The sequence below is a fragment of the Microcaecilia unicolor genome, chromosome 3 (genome assembly GCF_901765095.1).
Source record: "Microcaecilia unicolor chromosome 3, aMicUni1.1, whole genome shotgun sequence".
NCBI lineage: Eukaryota > Metazoa > Chordata > Amphibia > Gymnophiona > Siphonopidae > Microcaecilia > Microcaecilia unicolor.
In genome coordinates, this window is record NC_044033.1 from 7,817,457 (window position 1) to 7,830,555 (window position 13,099).

At 42.4% G+C, this 13,099-nt stretch overlaps 1 protein-coding gene across 2 annotated transcripts in view; it reads left to right on the forward strand.

Moving 5' to 3' along the window:
• TMEM63B (transmembrane protein 63B) overlaps positions 1-13,099 on the forward strand; it is a 216,587-nt gene that overhangs the window by 97,030 nt on the left and 106,458 nt on the right. The window contains exon 4 of one of the 2 annotated variants that reach the window (XM_030195743.1): positions 9,459-9,503. The exons of the other annotated variant lie outside the window; for it this stretch is intronic. Within the exon in view, the coding sequence (XP_030051603.1) occupies positions 9,459-9,503 (45 nt within the window). The remainder of the gene's footprint in view (positions 1-9,458; positions 9,504-13,099) is intronic. 2 annotated transcript variants of the gene reach the window in all.

The following is a 13,099-nucleotide window of genomic DNA, read 5'->3' on the forward strand; positions in this document are numbered from 1 at the left end:
ATTTGATATACCGCCTTTCTGTGGTACAACCAAAGTGGTTTACATATTATATATAGCAGGCTGTTGCCCTTTCTTCGTGATCAGGAAAAGTTGAGAACTGCTTCACATTTAATTTTTCTCACTCAGAAATGGTGTAACAGTCTAGCATCAAGCCAAAGGGCCTCAACAAGTACCAGTGGGCTTTCAAACAGCGCAGTATGTGCTCCTAACCCCACAGAGCCTCAGCTAGTACCAAAGGATCCTGGCACCGACAGAAAGAAATGCATAGGTTCATTTTCTGAAACCAAACCCCATGTGCAACCAGCTGAGCCTGTTCTTTCAGTGCATACAGCTGAACTCCGAAAGCAAGCTGCAGAACCATTAACCAAACAGCCTACACAGTAAGAGGCATATTTTCAAAGCACTTAGCCTTCCAAAGTTCCATAGGTTTCTATGGAACTTTGGAAGGCTAAGTGCTTTGAAAATATGCCTCTAAGTCTCTTAAAAATTTTGTATTTTTTAGGGTATATTTATCCCTCCCAATATGATGGTTTACCCACCAATACCTAGGAAGAAATAAATCACCCAAGGCTGCATCATTTTGCTCTTTATTAAATACCTCATCAAGTACTTGTATTATTAGCAGGTCAGTGATATCTCACTGGGAGTACAGAACATTGCTACACAAAATTACTTCTATATCTGAGACTCCAAAGGATATATATAAGCAACCAAATACTTTTATTTACTATTTTCCAAATATATGTACAATCAGTTGCTTATGGGAGTACAGTACCACAGCTACATGTAAGTGTTCTGGGTCTGAGTCTCTAATGTTTTATTTACCAGCCAAAGCCAATTAATAGATATAAAAGACTCAAGGCTACTTATGAGAAAGCAATAGGATTATTTGCCAATTCAGATACAATTGATTGGTTTCTCATGAGAGTGCAGCCCTGCTTGCACAAAGGTGCTGGCTGTGACTGTCTCATTCCCAAAGAAATAGGAGATACACTCCTTTTTATATGCCCATTTAGAATACAGACAAAATGACAGTAACACACCTTATTGGATATAATATATTGTAGTCACCACCTTAGTGACCATATATGGTACCATTTACATGCTTGTTTTTTTCAGCATTGATCGGAAAGCTTGGTCATCTTCTTGCGAGACCACTCAGTTGACCATATCTTCCTGGGTGTAACTAATTCTGCCCTGTTGGTAAACCGCACCATCCTGTTTATGAGGTTTTTGCACCTTAGCCCCTTCCTTATTTTGCTGCATGGTGTGTCCCAACAGCTCAGGAGTCTTACTGGAACTTCAGAGTTCAGATTACAGTTACCGGCCTCTAAACCTTTCTGTCATTTTTAAATCCTGAACCAAAGTCTCAGGCCTTACCAAAGCTCCTAGCTATGATGATAATATTCATTCTCTTTAAAGCGCCTCAGTACACTCGTCTCCTGAGACTTTAAAAGTTTCCTTCCATAACAAAAGTGACCAAACAAGTACTTCCTCTAAACGGTCCCTTTCGCATGTGGAAATGAATCTGAACTGCCATTCATCTCTTTCACCCGTAGCAATACAGCAGACATTAACGGTGAAGCTGGTCTGAGAAGGGAGTTATACTGATCATGCTACGCCATTTTTGATTAAGACTAATTGGTTGGCTGTGAAAGAGAGAATCAAATTTAAAATTTTATATGGTATGACGCCAATGTATATTCTTCATTTTGTGTGCCTTTATATTCCAGCGTGAAGCTTGTGATCAAGCTCTGCCAGGAGCTTCTGAAATACGTTTTCAGAACACCAGGGATAGAAAAACTCAAAACAGAGACTTCACAGTACTCTGTGGTTCATATTCAGCTTCCATCCATTTCTCCATGTATTTCTATAACAACTCTGTTACCACTGGCACAAATTGACTCATTATCTCAATCCATGCACCTATGTTGCTGGTGCAGCTGTTGCAAAAGATGCTGCAACGTTCCTCTAAACCAACATCTGCTCCTCAGCTGCCCTTTCTGAATTCCTACCATCTACAGTGTCTTTATTGCCTTAGCCACATAGCCCTCTTCCAGCGCTTTCTATGGTTCCTTAAAATCCTTCTTATAGCGCTAGCGCTCAGTGGCAGGAACTATCCCCTCAGGATTTCAGATATCTCAAAGGGTGAAGCTCAAGAACTTTGTTACAAGCTCTGATCTTATTCCTTCTACCAGCATGGAATTAACTTCAGACCCAGATCTAAATAAACAAGATATTTATCCCTAGAAGGCTACCAACATGAATAAAAAATAATTAAAGCCATTGATATTCCTATTGATGTTACTTTTCACACAGTGATACAAAGGATCCCTATTCTGCTTAGCCAGTTTCCAAAAACCTAGATGTGAGATATAAAGTGCAAACAGCACCTGGATTTGATAAGTCTAAGTTACCACATCACTTGATGGTTCTTCAAGCAGTAATGAAAGATCAAAGCCTTCCAAATCCTCCACACAATACTCTCCAGGTAAAGACCATAAAACTTTGGACTCGGTTGGACAGAAAGAAGTGCCAATGATGGTAGCAAGAACAGTGGCACATCAGCCTCAGATATTGCAAGATTCTCAGATTTGTCAAGCATTAGACTTGCTTTCCTACGATTCATCAGGATCATTGTTTACTTTTCTTAATAGAATAGAAGAATCTACTTTTTACCTCCTATGTAACACCTATGATACCACTTCACGCACAGATGCAGCTCAACAAAAGCATCTGGCTTACTTGAAGACCTCAATGATTGACTCACAGATGCTCCCTGTCAGGAAGATAAATCTCTTTGGAGATAAAGTGAAAGATGCAGTCTCACAAGTTAAAGATAATTCTTCCACCATTTAAGAGCTTTCTACTCCTATCATCAGATCGTGGGTCAAATGACTCAAAATCTAACCACAGTTATTCGAGAAATCTTTATTTTTCTCAATATTTACCTCAGTCATCTTACAGGAAAAGGTATCCATCATATACGTGACAACCCCCAACTAGGCAACCTGATCGGTCCTCCTTTCATGGACCAAAAGCACAGTCTTCCACTCCAGCAACAGTCTGAAAGAGCACCCCTCATTTTTGACAGCTCTCTAGGTGAGTGAAGAATTGGGGTGTTTTTTTCCTAAGCATGGTACAACATTACAGTGGATGAGTACTTGAGATTATCAATTATGGCTGCAAGATAAACTTTACTTGCCTTCCCAACCCATCTGCACCATTGAGTAGCATTCATCCTACATCTCAGCTGAACATTTTAAAAGAGGAGAATCTCTCTTCTCAATGAAGCCATAGATTTCATTCCTCTATAAAAGTGTCATCTTCAGGGGGTTTTACTCCCGTTATTTTTCAAATTCCCAAAAAGACAGGAGACCTCAAGTCCATACTCATATCTCAGAAACCTCAATTCTCACATCAAGAGCAAAAAATTCAGAATGCAGTCAGTACAAACCATAGTACTGCTGACTGGCATCTTTAGACCTCAAGGACACATGTATATATACCCATTCATCCTCAACACTGGACGTATCTTCAATGTATCTTTCACAGTAGTCATTTTCAATTCAAGGTCTTTCAGTTTGGCCTTTCCTTGGCACCCAAAGTATTCACAAAATGCTTAGCAGTAGTGGCAGCCTATCTCAGGAAGGAAGGAGCCTTTATACTTTCATACTTTTTTAGCTCAATCTTCAACAATGTTAGAACTCGGTGCTGAATATATTTAGTTCCTTATATGTCACTTCTTCCTGACACCCCACTGAATTTGCCCTTATCACTTCCTATATAATATTTTTTTATGATGTATTAATTAAATGTAACTCTAATTTGTTTCTTTCCTTTTATATTTATATCGTAAGCCACATTGAACCTGAGTTCCACTTGGGCTAATGTGGGATAGAAATGCCATCAATAAATACTTGGATGACTGGCTTATCTCTGTATCGTCGAAGCAGGAATTGTTGCATTCCCTTCACCTTTCCATTTCAACTTTTTATTCCCAGGGTTTTGTCATCAGTATGGAGAAATCCCACCTGATTCAAACTCAACTCTGCAATTCAGCCTATATAGGTACAGTTCAGGCAAAGGCCTTCCTTTCTCACAACTGTTGCAATACTTACTATCCAGCGTATACCACCTTTCAACTTCTCTTGATTACTCATTGTCCAGCGAAAATGCTTTTGAAACTCCTAGGTCACACGGCAGCTTCCTTCTGTCCTACCAATCTCCAAGTTCCATTCAGTGGAGTCCATCCAGCACAAAATATACATTTTCTCCTCAGATCAAGAAGGGATTGAAGTGGTGGCAAATTCAAAAGACCATGCCAGCAGGGACTCCTTTCGGACCTTGTTCTAATAAATACCTCTCCCAAAGGATGGGGAGCATCTTCAAAGATACTGAACGCAAAGCAGTTGGTCTCCACTGGAACAACTATTCCATATCGATGTTCTTAAGCAATAGACAATCTACTACGCTATTGCCACCTTCAAACACCTGGTTCAAGACAAGACTGCTGCTCTGTATGGACAAGTGGCATTGTTTTACATAAACGGGGGAAAATGGTCTCTGTCATCCTCTTTCAAGCACCTCATTGGATTTTGACATCTAGCTATTCGTCTTCCCAGATTCCTACAAACAACTTACATTTCTGGAATTCAGAACACCTTAGCAGACAAAGCAGGGTTTTAGTCCCTCATGAGTGGTCTGTTTCCCTTCTTATTCAACAGATTTTTCAATGTTGAGGAATTCTCAAAGTGGATTTTTCACAGAAAACACCAACTGCACACTTTTTTTGCTCCGAGACAACAAGTGTTTTCTATGCATTTCCTTTCATTTCAAATATACAACAGATAATCATGGACATTATTCTCATTGCCCTAGGCTGGCCTTGCCAGCCATGGTATCCATGGCTTCTAGCCATAGATAGCTGACTTTCTCTGGGCACACGTCCAATCCTCTCTCAACAAGGAAGTCGCTCTGTTCATCCCAACATGAAAGCATTCTGCCTCAAGGCATAATGTCTTAGATCTGTACAGACGCCCCCCCCCCCCCCCCCCCCCCCCCCCCCCCACAAATAATCCAGCAAGTATTTAAATCTGCTAATAAACCTTCTACACAGAAATCTTGTTCTCAGAAATGGAAGTATTTTCCCATCAGATGTGCTTCTTTTAACCTTGATCTCTGTTCTTGATCTTCTCCAGTATCTTTTACTTCTTTCTGATTCTGGTTTGAAAACATCTTTAGTGAAGGTCCACTAGCGGGTATAGTTTCTTTTCATAATGGTTATGATGTCAAGACTATCGCTCCTCACTCAGTAATGAAACAGTTCTTGAAAGGCTTGATGCATCTTTGGCCACCACTGCAATCTCAAAATCCTACATGGCTCAATTACTTTTTCCACCATTTGAACCAATAGCCTCAGTACCTATGAAGTTTATGTGTAAAATACTTTTTCTTATCATCATATAACATCAGCATGCCGCATTAATGAAAATCAACATCTGGCTTGCTATTGTTGATGCCCCCCTGTACAGGTCGTTGGTGAGGCCCCAATTGGAGTATTGTGTTCAGTTTTGGAGGCCGCATCTTGCTAAGGATGTAAAAAAAATTGAAGCGGTGCAAAGAAAAGCTACAAAAATGGTATGGGATTTGCGTTACAAGACATATGAGGAGAGACTTGCTGACCTGGACATGTATAACCTGGAGGAAAGGAGGAACAGGGGTGGTATGATACAGACGTTCAAATATTTGAAAGGTATTAATCTGCAAACGAACCTGTTCCAGAGACAGGAAAGCGGTAGAACTAGAGGACATGAAATGAGGTTGAAGGGGGGCAGACGCAGGAAAAATGTCAGAAAGTATTTTTTCACGGCGAGAGTGGTGGATGCTTGGAATGCCCTCCCACGGGAGGTGGTGGAGATGAAAATGGTAACGGAATTTAAAAATGTGTGGGATAAACATAAAGGAATCCTGTTGAGAAGGAATGGATCCTCAGAAGCTTAGCGGAGATTGAGTGGCAGCACCGGTGGTTGGGAGGCGGGGCTAGTACTGGGCAGTACAAATCAAGGTCAGGTATACATATAAAGTAGTAAATATGAGTTTATCTTGTTGGGCAGACTGGATGGACCGTACAGGTCTTTTTCTGCCATCACCTACTATGTTACACCAGATTTTTCCTCACAAAAAGATGTATTTGCTGTGAACTCTCTCACCCTAAGTTCTCACCAAAAATAGTTTAATTTTTTCATCTAAATCAAGATATTGTGCTTCCAGTTTTCTTCCTAAAGCCTCACTCAAAACCAACTGACTCATCATACCTTAGTCTGTAGAAGAGTACTTTTATTTTACTTGGATTCCACCAACACCTACAGGAAGTCTTCTCAGCTTTTCCCATCTTATCACCCTCCTCATTGGGTCTTTCATTATCCAAGCATACGTTATCTTCCTGGATTGCAGTTGGCATTTCTTTTAGTTATGAGCAAGCAAAATTGATTTCACCTGGTAAAATGGGAGCTCATATTCTGTGGGTTATTTCAACTTCTGCAGCACAGTTGTGAGTAATTCCCTATCTAGATATTTGCAACGCTTATACTTGGTAACCTCTGTATACATTTATGAACAGGGCCGTGCCAACACAGTAAGCGAGGTAAGCATGGCAGGGGGACGCTTCCCTCTGGGGGGCGCCGCCGCACCATGCTCACCTCGCCCGCCCTCTTCTTGACGTCAGAAGAAGGCGGAACACAGCGAAGGGAAGGCTAGAGACGTCGGGAGCGCAGCGCCGCCTCCTTCACTGACGCTGCACTGCCGGAACCGCCACGGAGGTAAATTTAAAAAGGAAAAAAAAGAAAAGGGATGTTGGGGGGAGAGAAGAGGGCGGGCAGTTGAACAATGGGAGCAGGAGGGCAGGGGAGAGACGAGAGCATGGATGCGAGGGGGGGTCATGGAAGGGAGAGAGGGGAATTGCTGGAAAAGGATGAGTGGAGGGGGCAGGGGACAGAGGAGCATGGATGGGCATGGATTGGGAGGGCAGGGCTCGGAGAGAGGGGAATTGCTGGATAGGGATGAATGGAGGGGGCAAGGGACAGAGGAGCATGGATGGGCATGGATTGGGAGGGCAGGGCTCAGGGAGAGAGGGGAATTGCTGGAAAAGGATGAATGGAGGGTGCAGGGGACAGAGGAGCATGGATGGGCATGGATTGGGAGGGCAGGGCTCAGGGAGAGAGGGGAATTGCTGGAAAAGGATGAATGGAGGGTGCAGGGGACAGAGGAGCATGGATGGGCATGGATTGGGAGGGCAGGGCTCAGGGAGAGAGGAGAATTGCTGGAAAGGGATGAATGGAGGGGGCAGGGGACAGAGGAGCATGGATGGGCATGGATTGGGAGGGCAGGGCTCAGGGAGAGAGGGGAATTGCTGGAAAGGGATGAATGGAGGGTGCAGGGGACAGAGGAGCATGGATGGGCATGGATTGGGAGGGCAGGGCTCAGGGAGAGAGGGGAATTGCTGGAAAGGGATGAATGGAGGGGGCAGGGGACAGAGGAGCATGGATGGGCATGGATTGGGAGGGCAGGGCTTAGGGAGAGAGGAGAAATTGCTGGACATAGAGGGGAGGGAAGAAAGATGAAGGAGATGAAATGAGGGAAAAGGAAGAGAGGAGAAAAACTGCACATGGATGAAGAAAATAGGCAGAAGCTGAGGACCAGAAATGAAGAAGAAAGGAGGAAAGAAATAAACGGAAAGGAAGCCCTGGAAACGGAGTTAAGAGGACAGATAGCAGCAGAATCAGATACTAGGCCAGCATGATCAGAAAAAGAAAGTCACCAGACAACAAAGGTAGAAAAAAAAATCATTTTATTTTCATTTTAGTGTTTGGAATATGTCCACTTTGAGAATTTACATCTGCTATCTTATTTTGCAATGTATAGCAATTTGTTTCTAAGAATATTGCTGACAATTCCTGTCAGTGTGGCAAGTGGTGAGCGATCATTTTCACGGGGGGGGGGGGGGGCCGCCGCCGCCGCCAACTGATAGTCTGCAGGGGGGTGCCAGAGACCCTAGGCACGGCCCTGTTTATGAAGCATTGTTGCATAGACAATGCCTCTAGATCGGATGAGAACTTTGCTCAATCTATTTGAGAATCTATTTTTCCTCCACCCACTGAGATCTCCAGGTTGCTTTTCTATGGACTAATTATCTAGCAACACTTAGGGAGTCACCAAGGGCCAGATTCAGTAAATGGCGCCAAATATGAGCACTGAAAAAAATCAGCGCCCAGCACTATTCTGTAAAGGGCTGTCCGGATGCCAGGACTACACCAGCTAAGACTAGGTGTAAATCCTTACACACAAGTTAGACATGCATCCGTGGTATTCTGCAACTGAGTTCAATTTTACGGAATACTCCTGGCGGACCCATGCCTCTCCCATGGGAACACCCCCCCCCCCTGCAGTTGCATGTGGATATATTTAGGCGCTATCCTATAATTGGGTGGGTAAGTGTATTTCCGTGCAGATCTGCTGTTTCAGCCCCATTTTAGCTCCTTTCCACACTGAAAGTTGGGCATGGAATTGGTACCTAACTTTAGGTACTATTTATAGAATTCCCCAGTTAGTGTGTCTGCATTATCCTATGTCCATAGAGAAAATGGAGTTGCTTACTTGTAACGGGGATTCTCCATGGACATCAGGATAATAGACACACCTTCCTGAGAGAAATAGAGGAAGGAACTAATAACTGGAATGACTTGTAAATGTCTACTCCCTTCTGTGCTTCAACAACTCTTTCTCCGATAACTGTAAGCTAGATATAAGCAGAGCTAAGGAGAGCACTGACAACAGGAGAGCAGGAAGGAGGCACCTCGCTGGCAGTAGAAAATAGAATCAAGCCAGTGTTGGACGGGCAGCCTAGAGAATCTGCTTACCAAGTGTCTGCATTACTCTGATATCTATGGAGGAACCCTGTTACAGGTAACCAACTCTGTTTTCCTTCCACTGTCATCACACCTTCTCCCCCATCACTTGTCCCTGTCTCATATTCACCTAAGTAATAAATTTAAAACAAATTGGAGAAAATATTTCTTCACTCAAAGAGTATTTGAACTCTGGAATTTGTTGCTGTAGAATGTGGTAAAAGCAGTTAGCTTAGCAGGGTTTTAAAAAGGTTTGGATAATTTCCTAAAAGAAAAGTCCATAAGCTACTATTAGGATGGGCTTGGGAAAATCCACTTCTTGTTTCTAGGATAAGCAGCATGAAATCTGTTTTACTGTTCTGGGATCTTGCCAGCAGCCCGTCCCCATCTCCTGCAGCATGTGCCCAGAGCCTTCTACTAATGATTCTCTTAATGTCATTTAGGGGCTGAAATGTTTCTCCCTCTGTTGTTGGTGGAGTTGTGTGTCACTGCCTTTGTGGTAGCTTTTGTTGCTTTGATGTGATGCTGACAGTTTTTCCCCCTCTATCCCAGACAGCGGCGACGACAGCAGCACAGTGAGCGCGAGGAACTGGAATAGTATGTTGTCTGTGGTGCTGGTTCTCACACTCTCCTTCCTCCCTGTCTTTCTGGCAGCTTTCTTACCATATCACCGTCCTCTCTTATAATAACCACAAACACCAGAGCTTGAATAAAAATTTGCCCAAGAATGTTTGTCCTGGTTGACATCCTTTCACATTTTTCTCACGCCTGGCTCTGAGTAGATGTGCAGTTCTTGTTTCTTTTATTTCTCACACAGATGAGTCATGCACTTGCTGCTTTAATTCCAGAGATAATAACTCTTCCCAGTATCCACCGTCTGCTTCCTCTCTTGGTCTCATTTCACTTTTTCTTTTGGGGATTTTTGTAGTATGTTTGTTTTGGGAGAAGGGAAGATTTCAGCTTCGATTGCACTGCCCAGTTTGAAGAAACACCTTCCCCTGAGTTTGTTCTTCAGCCATCTGTATTTCATTACTGCTTTGTGTATAAGCATATCATCTGCCTGGGGCTCTGAAGATCTATTTTTCCACTCCTTGTGGCACCTGCATGATAATTGACCGTTTTATTTATTGTTCTTATATACTGATGATGATATACAAATACTCAATTCGGCGAGCAAATTCCTCTTCAGCTCTCTGTGTTGCATTCTTGCTTTGTGTACCGTGACAATGATCTGTTTTTCAGCTCTCTGTGCTGTATTCATGCTTTGTGTACCAGAGTGATACCTGTATGGTGCTCTGATGATTTGTTTTTCAGCTATCCATTCTGTATTCATGTTTTATGTGTACCAAGTGTGACACCAAGAAACACAAAAATGAAGAACCAATTCCCTACAGGCAAAAGATACCAAATAGGATTAGGGAAGACCCAAAGGGACCTTGAGGAGGCAGCCTGATCCCAAACTGATCCACAGAGTTCAAGTTTTAAAAATGTATTGTGTATACAGAGCAAATAATATACAGCAAAAATCCCGTGTTGTGCATCCAGAAAGTCAAATCGGGGATTTGACACGGATCCGTGTTTCGGTGGAATCGCCTCCATCAGGAGTCTCTCGCAGTCTGGTAGGACATAGATGGCATTATTAAAAACAGTCAATCAATGGCAAAAAAACATTTTTTGAATTTAGACTGGTCCAAAACAGAAAATCTCACAAAAATTTCTGGTATCCAGTCCGTATACTTCTACATTTTCTCAGCAATCTCTTCAACGAGTGCATAAATATAAGAGCATTGATATATTCTTCTACAGTGACCTCAGTGATGTTCACCGCCCACCACCCTTGCAGGTTTTACGTGGCGGTATATACCAAACATCAATTTTAAACATTTTTTCAATTTTAATTTTAGACTAAATATCTTGCTTCGAGTCCGAAATAATAAGCAAGATAAGTAATGTACTGGCTGCGTTTATGGTATTCACTTTGTACCAAAATAAAGAAAAATATCATAGAATAAGTTTAAAGGAATCAGAGAGTTAGAAGTGGTTTTTATTCTTACCAGCACAGCTTCAGATATCAGTTTGAAAGTCTTGGGAAAATATCACATGTACAGAATCTCAGTTAGAAAAATATCATCACATGTACAGAATCTAATATCAATAGCTTAGGTAATAATAATAAGCAATCAGACTAATTTGATAAGGAACCGTTGTAAGGAGGACAAAGAAAATGAGAGAGAGAGATCAGCACATGTTATCTGGAAGTATAGAGAGAGAGAAACAGAGATCACAGGTGTTTCCTGAGACCAGGCTTTCTTAGAGAAAGAGATAGGTCACATGTTATCTGAAAACATGTAGAGATCAGCACAAGTTATCTGAAAGTATGGAGAGAGAGAGAGAGAAATAGCAGGAAATATATCAGTGGTTCTGAAGTGAGAAAATATAAAGAAAGTAGAGGATAGTTCTGTTATAAAGAAATAGTTCTTACCAGAAGCAATGCAGAAATAAAGAAGGGAAAATATATTTCCTGGAGAATAGCCAATTAGCAAGGATGCCCTGAATCAGGACAGAGAAAAGTCTCTTGCAAAATATGGCTAATTCTGAAGATTTTCGTGTGCAGGTATTCTTATAGAAAAAGTGATGTCGTCACCTCTCCCCCCTCCTACACCAATGGAAGGTAGCATAGGTGTCCTGCCAACACCCTATTGGTACATTTGACCTTGACCATCTTGTAACTGAAGAAAAGATGTGTATTCCAGATACTGGGCTGCCATAGTAACAAAAGCCAGGGATGTCTGCATTCCTGTCTATGGCTACCAGCAGTGACTAGCAGCCAGGTACAGAAAAGACAGAGGGGGGATGGGAGGCAGTGCAGCACAGGTAGAATAGAACATCTTTTTACAGTAATTAGTCTAAAATTAAAATTGAAAAAATGTTTAAAAGTTTATAAAAGTAACAGTGTACCTATGAAGAGGCTGATGTTGGGTATATACCGCCACGTAAAACCTGCAAGGGTGGTGGGTGGTGAACATCACTGAGCTTCTCCTTTTAACCTTCAAATGCACTCAATCTGCAGCCCCCCATTACCTCTCTACCCTCCTCTCCCCGTATGTTCCCACCCGTAACCTCTGCTCTCAGGACAAATCACTCCTATCTGTACCCTTCTCCACCACCGCTAACTCCAGACTCCGCCCCTTCTGCCTCGCATCACCTTATGCCTGGAACCGACTTCCCGAGCCTATACGCCATGCGCCCTCCCTGCCCATCTTCAAGTCCTTACTCAAAACCCATCTCTTCTCCCTTGCTTTTGGCGCATAACCACCTTCCCCACTCTTGATACCTACACTGACTACATAGTTTGTAACCTTTAGATTGTAAGCTCTCTTGAGCAGGGACTGTCCTTCCCCATGTTTAAACTTGTACAGCGCTGCGTAACCCTGGCAGCGCTATAGAAATGCTAAGTAGTAGTAGTAGGTCACTGTAGAAGAATATATGAATGCTCTTATATTTATGCACTCGTTGAAGAGATTGCTGAGAAAATGTAGAAGTATACGGACTGGATACCAGAAATTTTTGTGAGATCATTAAAAACCAAACATCATAAATAGCAAAGCATGTTCAGCAACATCGCTGCCTCTGTAAAGATCCAAAGATGTGTACTAGTGTGGCACCTACAGTGTGCTCTGCTCTCCGTGCTGTATACATGCTTTATATGTACCAGTGTGACCACTGTAAGGATCTATTTTTGATTTACTTCCTTTGCTGGAGAAGTGCTGAAACTGTAAAGAAAAAAAAACTTGCCAGGAATGAGCTAAATTCCAGGCAGATCGTGCAGATGATATAGTTAAATTCCCAACTGATGTATGTCAAGTTCTTTTCCTGAATCCTGCTAAGGAGAGGCTTCTTATAGCACTGGGGTTCTTTCCCGTTATTCTGGGGTGACAGCAGGTCTTTTTACGCAGTGCAGCTTGTGTGGAAAGTGCCTTTTTGTCCGGGTCCTCATTGTCACCGTTAAACATTTTCACATCAGTAGGAATACCAGCCTTTTGACCTTACTTCTTTCCTTTGCACTGTAAGATAAAGCAGCCATGGCCTTATATCGAAGTGGTTATAATAAATTCATCGCTGATCTTCTCTTGAACTATCTGAAACCTGCTTGTCAGCTGGATATAGTTCCATTGCAGAAACGGGAATTGGTT